Source organism: Rattus norvegicus, chromosome 2 (assembly GCF_021556685.1).
Source record: "Rattus norvegicus strain SHRSP/BbbUtx chromosome 2, alternate assembly SHRSP_T2T, whole genome shotgun sequence".
In the NCBI taxonomy this organism is placed as follows: Eukaryota; Metazoa; Chordata; class Mammalia; order Rodentia; family Muridae; genus Rattus; species Rattus norvegicus.
In genome coordinates, this window is record NC_141535.1 from 176,574,770 (window position 1) to 176,592,029 (window position 17,260).

The following is a 17,260-nucleotide window of genomic DNA, read 5'->3' on the forward strand; positions in this document are numbered from 1 at the left end:
CGCCCCTTGAGCCTGCTCGCGCAGTCATTGGCCAGCTTTGGAAAGTAGACGGGTAAAGGAGGGACGGCGAGGTAGGGGGTCAGGGGTTAGTGAGGCCGGAAGTGAGTGTAATAAAGTTTGTCTGGGGAGGCCCAGGCCGGGGTGAAAGTTGGGGCGGTGACTTAAGCAGACAGTTGCGTGGTCCGGAACCAGATCGGCCCGCGGTGCGGTGCGGAGACTCCATGAGACCCTGGTAAGTCTAGACTTCTCTCTGGGGCAACCCACTCCTCTTCCACCCCGGAACCCCTCTCCCAGGACCCTACTTCCGGTCTTGTTGTCTAAGTCCCGCCCCCGAGACCCCTCTCCGGAAGTCCCACCTTCCAACTTCAAGGGGCTCCCTGAACCCCGACTTGTCTCTTATTATCGTGACCACACCCTGTGGTCTTACTTCCCTGGGAATCTAACCCCAGACATGCTTCCCAGCACCACAAGATTAGTCTTTCTGGTTCTCTGAAACTGCTTCTTCAGAATTCTCGGCTAAACCTAGTCTATTAAAAGCCTGGCTTCCAAAAGGGGGAAAACCTTGCTTTAGAAAGAACGAATTGACTTTGTAAAAGTGACGCCTCTCTGGAACCCCGCCCCTTTGGTACCCGCCTCTTCCACTGTCCACGTCTGACCCTGGGAAATGTGCCGTACTCCTTGTTAGGGACCTGGTCCCCTCAGAACTCTCCTTCCTGGTGGGCTTGGGTCAGTACCGCAAAACCCAGGTCTTAAATTCCGGACGTTTCATCCGCTTTCTATATCTCTCTCCTTGTTTTAAGCCTTGGGCTTAATTTTCCTGAGCTCTGGTGCTCTATAAGGTGGGAGGTTGAAAATTGTGGTTGTAAGGAGTGAGCATATAGGCAGCGTCGTTTCTCCCTCCTATAACGTACGAGAGTGAATTAAGTTGAAGGGGCTGAGTTTCGTTTACGGCTGGAGCGTGGATGAAGGAGTGGCTTTTCTAGAGACTCTTGATTCTGCTCCTTTCTTGGGCAGACCCCATCCTAAAGACAGCCATAGGTGGCGCCTTCCTTGGATTGGACTTAGCATGGTTTGTGTGAGCCTAAAAGCAGTGGAAGTTTTTCTGCTGTCAAAAGAAAAACTGTTTTGGAGACAGGAGTAGGGGTTAGTGTCCTTTACAAGACCCCTCCCCCTAACCAGATACTCGAGTTTGGCATTCATCCTGGCCCCACTTGCCTAACCTTCCCTGCTGGAAACATTCCTGAGGCTTTCGCCATTTCCTGCAATTTCCTGCCACTCCAGCTTCCTCCCTGCTGTGCTGAGGTGTTTGACCCGGCTCTTCCCCTGCCCCCACTACCTAGCCTTTGGTTCAGTAGGCAATCTCTAAGTAAATTTAAAGGCTTGTGCTTACTCTTTCTTCCACATGTGCGCATCTGTTGATCATCCCTGACCTTTGGATATGAAAGCTACCACAGAAAGCCATCTCCCAAGATAACAGCATGATGTGTGTTTGTGTGATTGGGAGTGTAAGGCTATGGCAGATTTTTTTTTCCTCTTGTGCCTAAGAGCTGAGGTCTTAGCAAACGGAATGACAGAATTTCTTTTAAGGAAGAGGCGTGGTGTTCAGTAACAGCTTTTCTGGGATGGGGACTAAGGACAGGTGAACGAATGAAGCATGATATTTAACCTGCTTTAAGTGCTACTACTTAGGAGACAGAGGCAGGTGATTCTCTGTAAGTTTGAGGCCAGCCTGAGCTACAAAGCAAGTTCTAGGGCAGTCAATGTAGTTACACAAACGAACCCTGTCTTGAAAAACCAGACAAACAAAAAAGTACCTTTTACTTCTTGTGTTTGGTTACTTTTTAAAAAGTGAATAAAGCTATAGTTTAATCCGGAGCTATTTTGATTGGTCACTTTCTTTAACTTCCTGAATGGCCTTCAGCAGAGCTGTGGCAGGAAACTGTGGGCAAAGAAATAGGGGTTTGGTATTATTATGCACTTATGGCCAGATTCCAGCTTCTGATATCCCTTTCTCCTTCCTGTCTTTATTAACACAGATTTGTTTATGGCCCTATTATCCCTTTGTGGCTTGTAGGCACCAGTTCTGTGTGTTTCTTTCTCCTACCTCCAAGGCCAACTCCTCTACTAGTGTGAAGTACACTGTCTGGTGGGGTGTGTAGCCTATAAGGCGTAAAAGTATATCTGTAGGTCTAAGGGGTGGCCAGATCTCTATATCCTCTGGGGGCTTTCCTCACTAGGCCTCTGGAAGAGCACCCTCACCCCCAAGTCTGTTGGTCCTTGGTGACTTGTAGAAACAGCCTTGCTCTAGCTCTTGTCTGGTAGCTCCCAGATGCACCACCCGAATTAGCCTTTATTCCTATTTCAGCTTTGTCTTTCCTCTGGGCCTCGCAGTACATCCACTGGGACTACTTCCCTTCCTGGTTCTCAACTCTGGTCCTCAGCTGTTGGGGTGGATGCTAATGGCCCAGGTTCCCTGGAGCTACCACCTCACTCACTGTATGGTGGGGGTGGGGGTGGTCTGGGCTAGGGGGTGAGGGATTCACGTCTTCAGCCGGGTCTGGAAAGGAAATGCTAAACTCTGAGGGACAACTTCCCTCCCCCCACTCCCCGCCCAGCAGCTTCTGTTTCCTTCCTATCCCTCCCAGTCTTCCCGGTCTTCCTGCTCTCTTTGGCTTGCCCAGGTCTGTTTGGATTGGTCCAGAGTTTTCCTTAACTCCTTCCTTTCTTTTTTCTCTTTTGCTTATTCTTCCTTTCTTTCTTGCCCGGCACCTCCTCCTTCCCAGACAGATCACTAGTTGTTTGTATTGGGCTGGGGAGAGTGGCCTGGCTAACACAAATTATGTGGGGAGGTGTCTCAACCCCTCTGAGCCTGTGAGTCAGCACTGTCCTGGGGATTGGTTTCTCTCCTTAGTTCCCCGCCCCTGGGGAGGAGCCAGTCAGCTCTGGGTCCAGCCTGTACTCCTCAGCCAGACGAGGTTTCCTAGCTGGGCTGGGCCAGGATGTGGTTTGAAACTGTCTAGGTCTGAGTTGGGAGAGCAGAGGTCACTTGTCCTTCGCCTCCCCAGGTCCTCTGTTATCACCCGGCTGCCGAGGTCAGACTAGGCTAAGGGTCTGGGGATGCCCCCTGCCTGGCCCCCTTGCCTGAATTGGCAGGGGGGCCGGGCCGGGCAGCAGCCCCCCTTCTCACCCCAGCCATGGATCTTCTACCCCCCAAGCCGAAGTACAACCCACTTCGGAATGAGTCTCTGTCATCGCTGGAGGAGGGGGCTTCAGGGTCTACTCCACCGGAGGAGCTGCCTTCCCCATCAGCCTCATCCCTGGGACCCATTCTGCCTCCTCTGCCCGGGGACGATAGCCCGACTACCCTGTGTTCCTTCTTTCCCCGGATGAGCAACTTGAAGCTGGCCAATCCTGCTGGGGGGCGCCTGGGACCTAAAGGGGAGCCAGGAAAAGCTGCAGAAGATGGGGAAGGGAGTGCAGGAGCAGCCCTTCGGGACTCAGGCCTCTTGCCCCTCCTCCAGGACATGAACAAGCTGAGTGGAGGCGGCGGGCGCAGGACTCGGGTAGAAGGGGGCCAGCTGGGGGGCGAGGAGTGGACCAGACACGGGAGCTTTGTCAATAAGCCCACACGAGGCTGGCTGCATCCCAACGACAAAGTCATGGGACCTGGGGTTTCCTACTTGGTTCGGGTGAGTGCATATCCCCTTTTCTACTCTCCCCATACCCCTTCCAGTTCCTCCAGATTTGTCGGGACTTCCTGCTCTTCCCCCTGGAACATCTGTGCCATTCTCTTAGTTCTTAAACCTGGTGCATTCCTTCTCCAGTTCTCTGCCCTTAATTTAGCCTGCGAATCTTCTGCCTTTCCTCCTTTGGTCCCCACTCCCCAGTTTACACAATGCTCAAGCACATCAGAGGCTTTTGGTAAAAGTTGAATGAAAATGACTTCTTGATTCTTCCCTTTAGACTCCTCCTTTTTCCAGAGATGTCACTCCATCCTACCCAATACCTGCTACTCCTCTCATAATGTCTCTGTGGTGCATGAAGTTCCTCTTTGTGGTCTTTCTTTCCTCTTTCCCCTTTCCCCTTCACAGTACACCTATGGGGTGGTAGCCCCAGGCAGTAGGAAAGCTACTTCACCTTTACTTTCCTTAGGGATAAGGCAAAGCCCTAGAACCTTCTGCAAAGGGCTGGCAAGTGTGGGGTGGGGGATGGGGACAGCTGATCCATTCTTCCCTCCTTCCCCTACAGTACATGGGTTGCGTGGAGGTCTTACAGTCAATGCGAGCCCTTGACTTCAATACCCGGACTCAGGTCACCAGGTTAGTGGGGATTGAAGTTACAGAAATCTCAGCCAGGGAGAGGAGGAAGTTGGGCATTTGGTGGTGGTGCTGATGGCGATTTCTCGTGGGTGGTCAGAGAACTGAAAGTTACAGAAGTAGTTCTGACTGGAAGGAGCCAGCTCTGGTGTGGAGCACCACCTCACCTAACTATCCAGCCTTGGAGACTGTGGGAAGATGGACTAGAAAAGGCAGCAGGGGTAGGAGGTTGCTGATGCTTTAGGGAAGGGGATGGAACATTCGGGAGCTGGGAAGAGGTGGAGCTGCAGCCATTGAGGCCCTAACCCAATCAGCCAGGAAGCGGCCCCTCAGTGTCATCAAATATTAAAGGCCCTTAATTCAATCCACCACGACAAAGAGCCTGGAGTGCTCTGGGAATCTGGCCTGGTCTTCCCTTCCCCCAGCTCTGTGGCAGCCCTAGCCAGGGGGAGGCCCATGGTGGGTCTGAGTACTCCTGTTTCTCCAGGGAGGCTATCAGTTTGGTGTGTGAAGCTGTGCCTGGTGCCAAAGGGGCAACGAGGAGGAGAAAGGTATGTGTGGTTGGTGTTGGGGCTGGGTGATTGGAGGCAGGGGAAGGCATGTGCAGGGCGTGTCGGGAGAAGGTGAGTATTTCCTTATGCTGGGAAAACTCAGATTCTGAGACTCTGGGCCCTTCCTAGCCCTGCAGCCGCCCACTCAGCTCTATCCTGGGAAGGAGTAACCTGAAGTTTGCTGGAATGCCGATCACTCTCACTGTGTCTACCAGCAGCCTTAACCTCATGGCAGCAGACTGCAAACAGGTGGGTAGGCTGCTCGAAGGAACCAGGGATAGTTAGTTATGGGAGCATCAAGTGGGGATTGGAGGCCAAAAACTTGCAGTCTTCAGGAAGAACTGGAGAGTAGAAGAGGAAGAAGTTAGGAAGGTTGAGTATAGTGATACCTTTTATCCTAGCACCCAGGAGGCCAAGGCAGAGGAATCTGAGTTCTAGTCAGGGCTACATAGTGAGACCTTGTGCCTCACCCCACCAAAAGAAGAAAGAAATTAGGAGAATGCAGGGTAAAAGGCCAAGAGAATGATCCCGGGGCTCCAAGGTTCTATGCTGGGGTGGGTTCACGTGGAGCCCTGAGGCTGCCTGACCTTTACCATTCCTTCCTTCTCCACCCTGCCCTCATCAGATCATTGCCAACCATCACATGCAATCTATCTCATTCGCATCTGGTGGGGATCCGGTGAGTTGGGGAACAGAGAAAAGACGGGTGGGGAAGAAGAAACTAGGGGCTGAAATGATGCTGGCTAGAGGCTGGGAGTGGTGGCCACACAAGAATCCCAGCACTCAAGAGGCAGGATAGCCAGGGCCATGCAGAGTAATCCTTCTTGAAAAACCAAAAGAGGGAGGGAGAAAATACTGGCTAAAGAAGTGGTGCACAAGGATTGTGAAATATGTAAAAAGGACAGAGTTAGTGGGTCAGGAGGTAAACTCTAGCTAACTGGCCTCCTGGATCTGCCCTCCCCAGGACACAGCTGAGTACGTTGCCTATGTTGCCAAAGACCCTGTGAATCAGAGAGGTGAGGCGTGGGGGACAGCACTGGGTGGGACCAATTCTCTGAGAAGCAAGTGATCAGTTACACTCGATAGGGCTATCCTGCTGGGAAGGGCTGGGGTGGGGCTCCTGCCCTCATGTTCTGCTAGCACCCTGCCTCAGTTCACTGGCGTCTCCACTGTGCCCAGCCTGCCATATCCTGGAGTGTCCTGAAGGACTTGCTCAGGACGTCATCAGCACCATCGGGCAGGCCTTTGAGTTGCGCTTCAAACAGTATCTCAGGAATCCACCCAAGCTGGTCACCCCCCATGACAGGTGAGCTGTGGAAGAGGATGAGGCAGCTCTTGAGCCTCAGACTGGGGTTGAGAAGTGGATTTCTTCTCCTGCTTGAGCTACAAGGGGTTCAGAAAAGATGTGACCTATATGACCCTGTTCCTGCTGTGTTAGCTCTCCAGTGGCTCATCGGGAAAGACTTGAAGGCCTGCTGCAGGGACACTTTCTATCTTTTGTTTGCCTGAGGTGGAGTTCTAGTCCAGCACCTCTCAGCAGACTGCTTTTTTTTTACTGGATAAACATTTAATTTTTATTTATTTATTTATTTTTTTGGTTCTTTTTTTTTGGAGCTGGGGACTGAACCCAGGGCCTTGTGCTTCCTAGGCAAGCGCTCTACCACTGAGCTAAATCCCCAGCCCCCCAACATTTAATTTTTAAGTTCCTCATTTTTGGCCTAGCCCTGTGTTCTTGTACACTTTCACTTTTCTTAAAGATTTATTTTTATTTTATGCATATGTGTAATTTATTGCATATACAAGTGTATGCATTGCCTATGGAAGCCAAAAAAGGGCATTGGATCCCTTAGAAGTGGAATTACAGGTGTTTGTGAGCTGCCATGTGAGTGCTGGGAGCCAAACCTGGGTCCTCTGCAACGTCAGCAGTGTTCTTAACCCCAGAGCACCGTACTCCCCCGTTCATTGTTCTGTGTTTTCCTGCCTCTGACACTCAAATGAGTCTGGATCGTAATCAGGCCTTTAATCCTAGCACTCAGGAAGCAGAGACAGTGGATCTCTGAGTTTGAAGCCAGCCTGGTCTACACAGGGAGTTTCAGGACAGCCAGAGCTACACAGAGAAACACTGTCTCAAAAAACAAACAAAAACAAAAAAAAAAGAAAAAAAAAACTAAAAAGAAGGTAAGGAAAAAAGAAAGGGGGTAGGGAGGAAGAAAGAATGAAAGAGAAAGGAAGAAAAAAGAATCTGGTTTAAGAGACTATCTTTTTCTTTTTTTTGTATGTACGTGTGTGTGTGTGTGCGTGTGTGCGAGTGTGCATGTCTGTGTGGGGCATATGTTGTATGTGTATGTGTAGAGGTCTGAAGTTGATGTCAGGTGTCTTCCTCTGGTGTTTCACACTTTATTGAGGCAGGATCTCTTTCTGATCTGGAGCTCGCTAGATCTAGCTAGCAGCAACCAGATTGGTCTGGATCCTGTCTGCCTCAAGAGTGTTGGGGTTATAGGTGGCCACCATTGGAAAAGTGGTCTGGCTTGCACATGGAACCTGGGGATCTGAATTCTGACCCTCAGACTTTATCAACTGAGCTATGCCCCAGCCCCAGCACCTCTGACCTGAGATCCCCAGGCTGCTTTCTTAAAGTCACAAGAGATAAACAATGTGGCCACCAGGGGCTTTGTATGTGAAATCATTCTGGATGTTCCCTTTGTTTGATAATGCTCCCATCCCTCTCTGTTTGATGGACTCCCATCCCTCTCTGTTTGATGGAGCTCCCATCCCTCTCTGTTTGATGGAGCTCCCATCCCTCTTTGGAGGTAGCATAGCTGTCAAAAGTGAGAGTTTTCAATTCAAAACCAAATTAAATCTCAAATCTATCTCCTTTCAGTTGAGAGACCTTGTATGTATCTCTCCAACCCCAATCTTTATTGCAATTTCTTAAATTGTGGAAGGAATACCAGTCTTACAGCACCAAGCCTTAGAGCTGACCACAGTATATGCTGGTATGTGGTCACTGGTTTCCTCCCTCCCTGGGTCTCCTAGCTCCGTATTTACACCTACCTCTTCTCTCGCTCCTTCTTTTTTCAGGATGGCTGGCTTTGATGGCTCAGCTTGGGATGAGGAGGAAGAAGAGCCCCCTGACCATCAGTACTACAATGACTTCCCAGGGAAGGAACCCCCTCTTGGTGGAGTGGTAGATATGAGGCTTCGGGAAGGGGCTGCTCGACCCACTCTGCCCAGTACCCAGATGCCCAGCCACTTGGGAGCTACACTGGTAAGGGGCCAGGGTGGAGATACTTAAGGCCAGGGTGGGAATGGCTGGCTAGGGCCTTGCTCTCACCCAGTTTTCTTTTTTTTACAGCCAATAGGGCAGCATGTTACAGGAGACCATGAAGTCCGTAAACAGATGCTGCCTCCACCACCGTGCCCAGGTGTGAACACTGCTGATAGAACAGAGAGGAGTACAGAAGGCAGGGCTGGGATTGATGCTGTCTTTTTTTATCCTTAACAGGCAGAGAACTCTTCGATGATCCTTCCTATGTCAACATCCAGAATCTAGACAAGGCCCGGCAAGCTGGTGGTGGGGCTGGACCCCCAAATCCTTCTGTTAATGGCAGTGCACCCCGAGACCTCTTTGACATGAGTGAGTGAGTCTCTTGTAGCCCCACCTTCTGTTGTTTCTTCTTTTCTGCCTGTTGTCTCCTGTCTGGCTTCCCCACTGAGCCTGGGTCTTGGGTGTATACTGGGCAAGCTCGCTCTTCTAGCCATCTCTACACCCCTAGAGCCCTTCGAAGATGCACTCCGGGTGCCGCCAGCTCCCCAGTCCATGTCCATGGCTGAGCAGCTCCAAGGGGAGTCCTGGTTTCATGGGAAACTCAGCCGGCGGGAGGCTGAGGCGCTGCTGCAGCTCAACGGTGACTTCTTGGTGCGAGAGAGTACAACCACACCTGGCCAGTACGTGCTCACTGGTCTGCAGAGTGGGCAGCCCAAGCACTTGCTTCTGGTGGACCCTGAAGGTGTGGTAAGTGTGACAGGTGTGGGAGGGGGTGGTAAGGAAAGGTACCTTGCCCTCTCCTTATTGCTTTCTAGGCTTTCTTCGATAGAGACTTTCTGGGGGCCTCCTTTGCTCTGCTAGCTACTTGCATCAGCCTGCAGTGGCTCAAAGTTCCTTCCCTGCTGTCCTTGAGTCTGAGCTGTATTTTTTTCAGTTCTGACCAGACCTCAAATCCCAGTGAAGGGGTTGGGGATTTAGCTCAGTGGTAGAGCGCTTGCCTAGCAAGCTCAAGGCCCTGGGTTCGGTCCTCAGCTCCGGGAAAAAAAAAAAATCCCAGTGAAACCTACCTGACCTACAGAGTGTTTACTTGATCTGAACCCTCTTTACTAAGTGAGGAAATGACACTGGAAAGGTAGTGATGCCCCGTGTCAGATGGTTAGGGGGTAGAGACTCCAAATTTCCTCTCGTAAGAGGAGTCCGGAATCTCTGGATGGAGCCCCTTAGCCTCACACTCAGTGTTCTTTTTAACAAATCTAACCTGTTGTACTACTTCATACAACCTTGGTTGTTTCTTCTTCTTCTTCTTCTTCTTCTTCTTCTTCTTCTTCTTCTTCTTCTTCTTCTTCTTCTTCTTCTTCTTCTTCTTCTTTTTCTTCTTCTTCTTCTTTCTCCTCCTCCTCCTCCTCCTCACCCTCTTCCTCCTCCTCCTCCTCTTCTTCTTTTTCTTAGGCGGGGAGTAGTGGTGGGTTCAAGACAGGGTGCTCTATGTAACCCTGGAACTCACTCTGTAGACCAGGCTGACCTCGAATTCAAGAGCTCCCCTAGCTCTGCCTCCTGAGTGCTGCGATTAAAGGCTGTGCCACCACTGCCCAGCTTTTCTTTTCTCAGCATTCTTTCCACATTGTTTCAGCATTGTGTATTCACTTTTGAGACTCCAGCTTCCTTCAAGTCAGGATTTTCACCGTCGGCTTCTGTGACTTCTGGTCTCCTTCACCGACCCTTCCCACCTGTGTGACTGTCTTCTCTGTAAAGAAACCTAGATAATCATGGCTGACCTGGCCCATCTTCCTCAGTCTTGGAGGCTAAAGTCTTACTGAGCTCTTCTCCTGAACTGACCGTCTTATTTGCCCCTTCCCAGGTTCGGACAAAGGATCACCGCTTTGAGAGTGTCAGTCACCTGATCAGCTACCACATGGACAATCACTTACCCATCATCTCTGCAGGCAGTGAGCTGTGTCTACAGCAACCTGTGGATCGAAAAGTGTGATCCTTCTTAGCCTCTCCTGGAGGACGCTCTCCACTCCCTTCTACCGTGTACTCGTGGGGCCGCTGCTTGGTGGGAACTGAGCGGCAAGGACACGGCTTTAGTGCCCACTTGAGAGAGGATTTTTAGGAGCCTGGGAAAGCATCCTTCTTCTGCCCAAACCTCACCAAAGTATTAATGTGCAGAGTGGTCCCTTGTCTGGGCCTTGCCTGTGCCAACCTGATGCCCTTCCCCCAAAAGGGTGGGTTTTATAATGGAAAATACCCTGTGGTGTTAGACCCAGTGGAGTAATTGCCCTTTGGGGGAAGGGAAATAATCATACCTCTGGTTTACTCCTGGTCTTCAGGGTACCCCAGACCCCTTTTAACATATCCTACTCCCTATGCATCTCCTTAAAACTTTGTGCCTTCGACTATCATAGGTCTGCAGATACTTTATGCAGAGTTCTCAGGCTCTTCAGATGTGGACAGGGGTTACTGACACCTTGACTTCTGGAACCCTGTTCTGCTCAGCATCCCTTCCTGTGTCTGGGGAGAATAGGGCAGGAGTGGCCACCATCTCCTCTGCTTTTGGATGTACAGCCCTTTAAAGGTTGCCCCAGGCCAGGATGTGGTGACACATGCCTTTAATCACTGCACTCAGGAGGCAGAGGCAGGAGGATTTGTGAAGCTACCCTGGCCTACAACAGTGAGTTCCAGTACAGCCAGGGCTATGGAGAGAGGACCTGTTTCCAAAAAACCAAAAAGAACAATTACCCCCAGAGCCTTGGGGAGGGGCAGGATTGGACTCATCTTGCTCAGTGCCTCCTGACCTCAATGCCTTCCTTCCAAGGGGTCTGTATACATTTCTTAAGCCCACCCCTCCCATGTTTGCATGTGTGTTATAGTCTACAGCCAAAGTGTAGCCGTTACTGTAACCCCATCAGTCTCCCTCTTTTGGGACAGGTGTGTGTGGCTCACTTGGGCCTCCAGTATGTGTGCAGTCCAAGTGGGTTTTATGGAGGCCTGGAGACTGAAGCAGTAGACAATCCCCAATACCATTTGCAGGTCTGGAACTGCTCTCTCTCTCTCTCTCTCTCTTTTTTTATAGAAAAAAAAAAGTATACATTTTAGGGCTGTAGATTTATTTTCCTAGTTTTGTTTTTCGTTGCTGACTTTTGAGCACAGAATTATGATAATCAATTACATTTATACATCACCTCGTTGACGTTTCCAAACTTTTTTTTAAAAACATCTTGTTGGAATTTTACTCCCTGGCCTAACTAGGACAGGGTCCCGTACCTCCCCCTACCCCCCGCCCCCGCCTCCTTCTTCCTCAAGACACCTGAGCAGAAATTTGGCTGAACAGTGTTGTGGAATTATGTGATAGCTTTAGATCCTCCCTTCTGCTTGAGGGCAGATGCGGCCAGGCCAGCACAGAAACCTTGCAAGCTTACTCTGAAGGCTTTCTGGACAAGGAGTGGTCGACTGGATTTCAGTCTTGGCTGTCGCCTATTTTTGGTTTGGATGTCTTATACCAAAGGGAAATAGTCTTCATTAAAGTCCGTATTTCTTCTACCTCGGCCTCTCAACACCTCTGAAAAGTCTGATTGATGGGGGCTGTCAGTGGGAGATGGCGGCAGACCCCGTCGGGGCTAGGTTGAGTGGGCTCAAAGCCAGCGCTCAACACCAGTGGGGACAGTGGGGAGCTGTGAGGCTGTGCGGTGGGGACGTGTCTGCAAGGCTACTGGCTCACAGCGGGAAGGGGCGTGTCCGGGCCGCCCCGAGGCCCACCCGGAGCTTACGCTGCCCCTGTTGAGTGGTACGTCTCACACAACTACAGCCAGCTAGGGTGGCGATAAGCGGCACTTCGGAGGAGTGGCGTGACGAGGCCCAGCCTTCCTGGGTGCGGCGTCTGGTCCCTTCCCAGCTTTCCCTCCTCACGGTGCTTGGTGGTGGTAACCCATTGGAGTTCCGGTTCCGGTTGCTGTGGCTGCGGGCGGGCGGTGAGTCTGGAGCAGGCGCGCAGTTGGTGCTCCAGCTCTGTGCTTTCCCCCTCGGCGTGACTAGGGCTTGCTGCTGCTCGGGGGGGCTGCGCTGCCCCTGACTCCCGTCTGGGCGATGGTGCGGCCTGAGGACGCCTCCATCCCCCGCCGACGCTGACTCGGGTCCCCCAATCCATGGCCGCCTCGGCGCCGCCCCCACCGGACAAGCTGGAGGGAGGCAGCGGCCCCGCACCACCCCCCGCGCCGCCCAGCACCGGGAGGAAGCAGGGCAAGGCCGGTGAGAGCGCAGAGAAGGGCAGGGGCTATGGAGGCCTAGGACCCTGGAACCTCAGATGGAATGGTTGGGGGATGGGGGAAGTTGCCTAGAAGCTTGGAGGTAGCCTCAGGGGAGAAGGGTCAGTGGTTGGGGACAGGTGTCACACAACACTTTAGGTTTTGGAGGACACTGAATTGAGAAAACTTGGTAGTTTTGAAGAGATTGGGTCATCTTTGATTTGAAGGAAGATGTAGCTGAGAGTGTAGTCATACTAGCCATTTTTCATATTTCACCCCTGTTTCTTAAATAAGTAAGCAAGTGTGCGTGGAAGTTAGAGTCTGGAGAGTGGCTGGGAGGAAAGAGACTGTAGAAACCTCAGGAAAACTTGCCTCCGTCTGCCCATTGCTGCTCTTCCAGGTCTGCAAATGAAGAGCCCTGAAAAGAAGCGAAGAAAGTCCAATACTCAGGTAAGTGGGGGTCTGTGGTGGGAGTGTTTCCTAGAAGCCCCTCCTGCTTTGTCTAGTGTGTCCCCGTTGCTCTTCTGTGCTTTCCATCAGGTGCAGGATCAAGAAAAAGTGGAAATACTCTTCTCTCTTTTCCCTTTTGGGTCCTAGTTCTGTCTTGATGACGTTTAGCCCAGCCTTTTTCCCTTCCTTTTGGAGACAAGGTCTCATGTGTCCCAGACTGGCTTCATATTTGCTGTGTAGCCAAATGACTTTGGGTTTCCATGATCTTCCTGCTTCAGCTTTCCAAAGTGATGGGATTTCAGACGTGCAACACCATACCAGTTTCTGCAGTGCTGGGGACCCCCTGGATGAGTGCATGTGCCCTAGGAGGCTAGAAGAAGGGGTCAGATTCCCCAGAACTGGAGGAGAAGGGCACCTAGGAGCTACCACGTGGGTGCTGGGAATAGAACCCAGAGCTTCTGCAAGAGCCGCAAGGGCCCAAAACCTGCGAGCCATTTCTCCCGCCCGCACTCTACTTTTTTTTGAGACAAGGTGCCCAGCCTTGCTTTTATCTCTGCTGGCATGACTGGCATGTATCACAGGCCCAGCTTACTGAGTCTTTTCTAAGTGTCACAATGCTACAGTGCTTTGACAGTTGTTCTCTTATAAAAGTTTAGAAAATACAAGGCTTTTAAAAAGTTAAATACTTCCCTGTGCATGGTGGTGCACATCTTTAATCTCAGGACTTGGGAGGCAGAGGCAGGCAGATTTCTGTGAGTTTCAGGCCAGCCAGGGGGCTATACAGAGAAACTGTTTAAAAAAAAAAAAAAGAATAAAAAGAAAAAAGTTAAATATTGTGAGTGCTAGCCTAGCTAGCATGCAACAAAGCCTTGAGTTCAAACCCCAGCACCACATAAATCAGATATATGCACCCCAGAGAAAGAGGTAGGAGGATGGTGAGAGTGAGAAGTTCAGGGTCAGCTTGGGTTATATAAGACACTGTCTCAAAATTAAAAATTTTAGAAAATTACTTTGGGGTCAGACCTGGGTTTTGTATTTTTTGAGATTTTTGGTGTTTTTTAAATTATTATTGTTGTATTTAGCCATATGTGTATGTGAATACAACTCCTGAAGGGAGCTGCCTTTTGGTGTTTTGTTTTGGTTTTTTTTTTTTTTTTTTTTTTTTTTTTTGGTTCTTTTTTTTGGAGCTGGGGACCGAATCCAGGGCCTTGCGCTTCCTAGGCAAGCGCTCTACCACTGAGCCAAATCCCCAACCCCGGTGTTTTGGTTTTTTAAAAACAGTGTCGTTGCACCGCAGGCTCTGCCTTGCCCCCTCTAGCATGTCTAATGTCAGTCAGAGTTTTGGATCCGAGCTGTGTCAGCTTCCAGAGAGTGTGCTGTGTCTGAGGTGCTCTCCTTGTTTGCATCTGTCTCTCATCTTCTTCCTGTTTTCACTAGGGTCCTGCATACTCACATCTGACGGAGTTCGCTCCACCCCCGACCCCCATGGTGGATCATCTGGTCGCTTCTAACCCTTTTGAGGATGACTTCGGAGCCCCTAAGATGGGGGGTGCGGGCCCTCCGTTCCTTGGCAGTCCTGTACCCTTTGGAGGCTTTCGTGTACAGGGGGGCATGGCAGGCCAGGTCCCCCCAGGCTATGGCACTGGAGGAGGAGGGGGTCCCCAGCCGCTTCGTAGGCAGCCACCTCCTTTTCCTCCCAACCCTATGGGTCCAGCTTTTAATATGCCTCCTCAGGGCCCTGGCTATCCGCCCCCAGGCAATATGAACTTTCCCAGTCAGCCCTTCAACCAGTCTCTGGGCCAAAACTTTAGTCCACCTGGTGGGCAAATGATACCAGGCCCGGTGGGGGGATTTGGTCCCATGATCTCACCCACCATGGGGCAGCCCCCTAGAGGCGAGCTCGGTCCTCCTCCTCTCCCCCAACGCTTTACCCAACCAGGAGCACCCTTTGGTCCTTCTCTTCAGAGACCTGGTCAGGGACTCCCCAGCCTGCCTCCCAACACAAGTCCCTTCCCTGGTCCAGACCCTGGTTTTCCTGGCCCTGGTGGTGAAGATGGTGGAAAGCCCTTGAATCCACCCGCCCCCACTGCTTTTCCCCAGGAGCCCCACTCAGGCTCCCCAGCTGCTGCTGTTAATGGGAATCAGCCCAGTTTCCCCCCTAGCAGCAGCGGTCGAGGTGGGGGCACTCCAGATGCCAACAGTCTGGCACCTCCAGGCAAGGCAGGTGGAGGCTCAGGGCCCCAGCCTCCCCCGGGCCTGGTGTACCCTTGCGGTGCCTGTCGGAGCGAGGTGAATGATGACCAGGATGCCATTTTGTGTGAGGCCTCCTGCCAGAAGTGGTTTCACCGTGAGTGCACCGGCATGACCGAGAGTGCCTACGGCCTGCTGACCACCGAGGCCTCTGCCGTCTGGGCCTGTGATCTCTGCCTCAAGACCAAGGAGATCCAATCCGTCTACATCCGTGAGGGCATGGGCCAGTTGGTGGCTGCCAACGATGGGTGACTGTGCGATGGCTTGGGGAAGTGTACATCTCCACCATGCTCTTGCAGGGTGACTCTCGCTCCTGTCTTCCACTGGCTCCCCATCCCCATGGAGCAGAAGCATGGCTCCTGGGAGCAGAAAAGGAACTGAGGCAGGCAGGCAGGCAGGCAGAAGAGCCTGGGTTGCTTGCTTGTTTGTTTGTTTCTGGGAACTTGTGCACTGAGTACCTCCCAAGACACAGGAAACAAGTCTTGCTGAGCAGAGCCATTCCTAGAGTCCAACTCGAGGCTGCAAGAGAAAAGGGGCTGGAGGAAGTTTCAGAGGGCAAGGATGTCCTGTGCGCAGATGACCCCAACACCCGTGCCTACAATCCCTGCATAGCCCCATGGCTGCTGCTGTAGTTCTTGGAGTCATGCGTTCAAGGTTTCTTCGCTCCCTGAGATAGAGCCCCTTTCTTCAGTCCTGGAAACAAAAGTGGGGATTTCTCTCTTCTCTCTGTCCCTTTGCTTCCCCTGGACCTGACTTACTCCATTCCTTGTGGAGCACCAAATACCTTGAAACAGGAGCGTTCCTGACTAGAGCAATTGTCTGTCTGGGGCTTCAAGACTGTAGGTAAGATGCTGAGAAGACACCTTCCTCATACCAAAGTCACTGGTCCTCTCTCAGCTTCTCTTGTGGTTTTCTCTCAGTGACCATATGTTTTGCCAAAAATTGGGATATGTGGTCTGAGTGACCAGAGTATTTGAAGTTTGGGCTCCCCTGGAAATCTGGACTGGAGGTCTAAGCCCTTTTGTCCCCGCTTGTCTGGTGCACAGTGTGACAGTGCTTTTCTTCAGCTCCTGGTACTCATTTTCTCTGTCTCTCTTGGGGAAATGTACCTTGTACCTCATTCCGTCCCTGATGAAAGGACCCAAGGGAGGCCCTGCTATGGCTTTGGGGACAGGCTGGGCAGTAGGACCCTCAAAGCCATGACACTATGAGCTGAAAGAACCCGAAGTTTTCTCTCACCCTTTTTTATCCTGCGATGTCATCTTGGGCCTGGTGATCCAGCAACTAGGCTTGGTGTATTTTTATTTTTGTACCACTCTCTGCCAGCAATGGGATTGTGGCCTGATCAGGAGACCCTCTCAGCTGCTCTTCTCTCCAGCTAACCCCAATGTCCATTCCTCAACTGGGTGGGGAAGGCAGGCTTGGGTGTGGCCCTCCTGAGAGAGTCAGAGGTGCCCATCTTGATGATAAAGGCTACCCTCTGGGACGTCCCATCTCAGTCCTCATGCTTCCTGCATGGGGAGAGAGAAGACACTCAGAGTTGGCAGCCTTTGAAGCTGAAGGCGGCAAGGGTGGACCTGCTTCTTACTCTGCGCCCCTCAGCTCCTAAGCCTCTCTGCTTAGCTCTGTGTTGTGCTGTGGTTTTGTTCGCACCTGTTACCTGCCACTACTTTTGTGTTGTCTCCATGGTTTGTAAAATGCTCCCGGGGAGGGCCCATCCCCTTGTTCTTCTCTGCTGCTCTTTGGAAGAGAGTGGGTTGGCAGGGATGCTGTTACAGGATCTTTTTGTACGGTTGGATTAATAAAATGACATGAAAATCCAAACAAGGACTCCTTTGTTAATGTTCAAAGAACGTTGGGATAAGCCACTGCTAGGAGGATGCATAGAGGGTGAGGCTGTCCCCGCTCTAAGCTGCTGAGCGGAGGAGGCCCCTGGTTTCCCTGTTCCACTTTGTAGGTCCTCAATATGGGGACCTCTGCTTTTGGAGCAATTTTTGGGCTAGTCTGGAAGCCAGAAGGAGTTGGAACCAAGGCCTCTGGCATCTGCCTGAGCTCTGGATTTAAACTTTTCAGTTCCTCTGCGCCTAGATTTTTATTTCAAAATTTTATTTGGGGTGCCCAGGAAGGTGAAGATACTTTGGGCTGACCTGAGAATTTGAGTTCGATCTCCCAAACCCACGGAGT

At 51.5% G+C, this 17,260-nt stretch overlaps 2 protein-coding genes across 5 annotated transcripts; both read left to right on the forward strand.

Annotated features, from left to right (window-relative positions):
• Positions 1 to 130: 130 nt before the first annotated feature.
• Shc1 (SHC adaptor protein 1) lies at positions 131 to 11,675 on the forward strand. Of its 2 annotated transcripts, NM_053517.3 has the most exon segments (13): positions 131 to 232; positions 3,522 to 3,689; positions 4,249 to 4,319; positions 4,804 to 4,867; positions 4,997 to 5,116; positions 5,493 to 5,546; positions 5,832 to 5,883; positions 6,047 to 6,173; positions 7,949 to 8,135; positions 8,223 to 8,292; positions 8,373 to 8,504; positions 8,644 to 8,882; positions 9,994 to 11,675. In NM_053517.3, coding segments are annotated over 12 exon segments (1,410 nt in total). In that variant the 5' UTR covers positions 131 to 232; positions 3,522 to 3,524; the 3' UTR covers positions 10,123 to 11,675.
• Positions 11,676 to 12,073: 398 nt separating this feature from the next.
• Pygo2 (pygopus family PHD finger 2) lies at positions 12,074 to 16,900 on the forward strand. Of its 3 annotated transcripts, none has more exons than XM_087619709.1 (3): positions 12,074 to 12,380; positions 12,671 to 12,826; positions 14,264 to 16,900. In XM_087619709.1, the coding sequence occupies exons 2-3, from the start codon at positions 12,785 to 12,787 to the stop codon at positions 15,326 to 15,328; spliced, it is 1,107 nt and encodes a 368-aa protein (XP_087475835.1). In that variant the 5' UTR covers positions 12,074 to 12,380; positions 12,671 to 12,784; the 3' UTR covers positions 15,329 to 16,900.
• Positions 16,901 to 17,260: the final 360 nt, after the last annotated feature.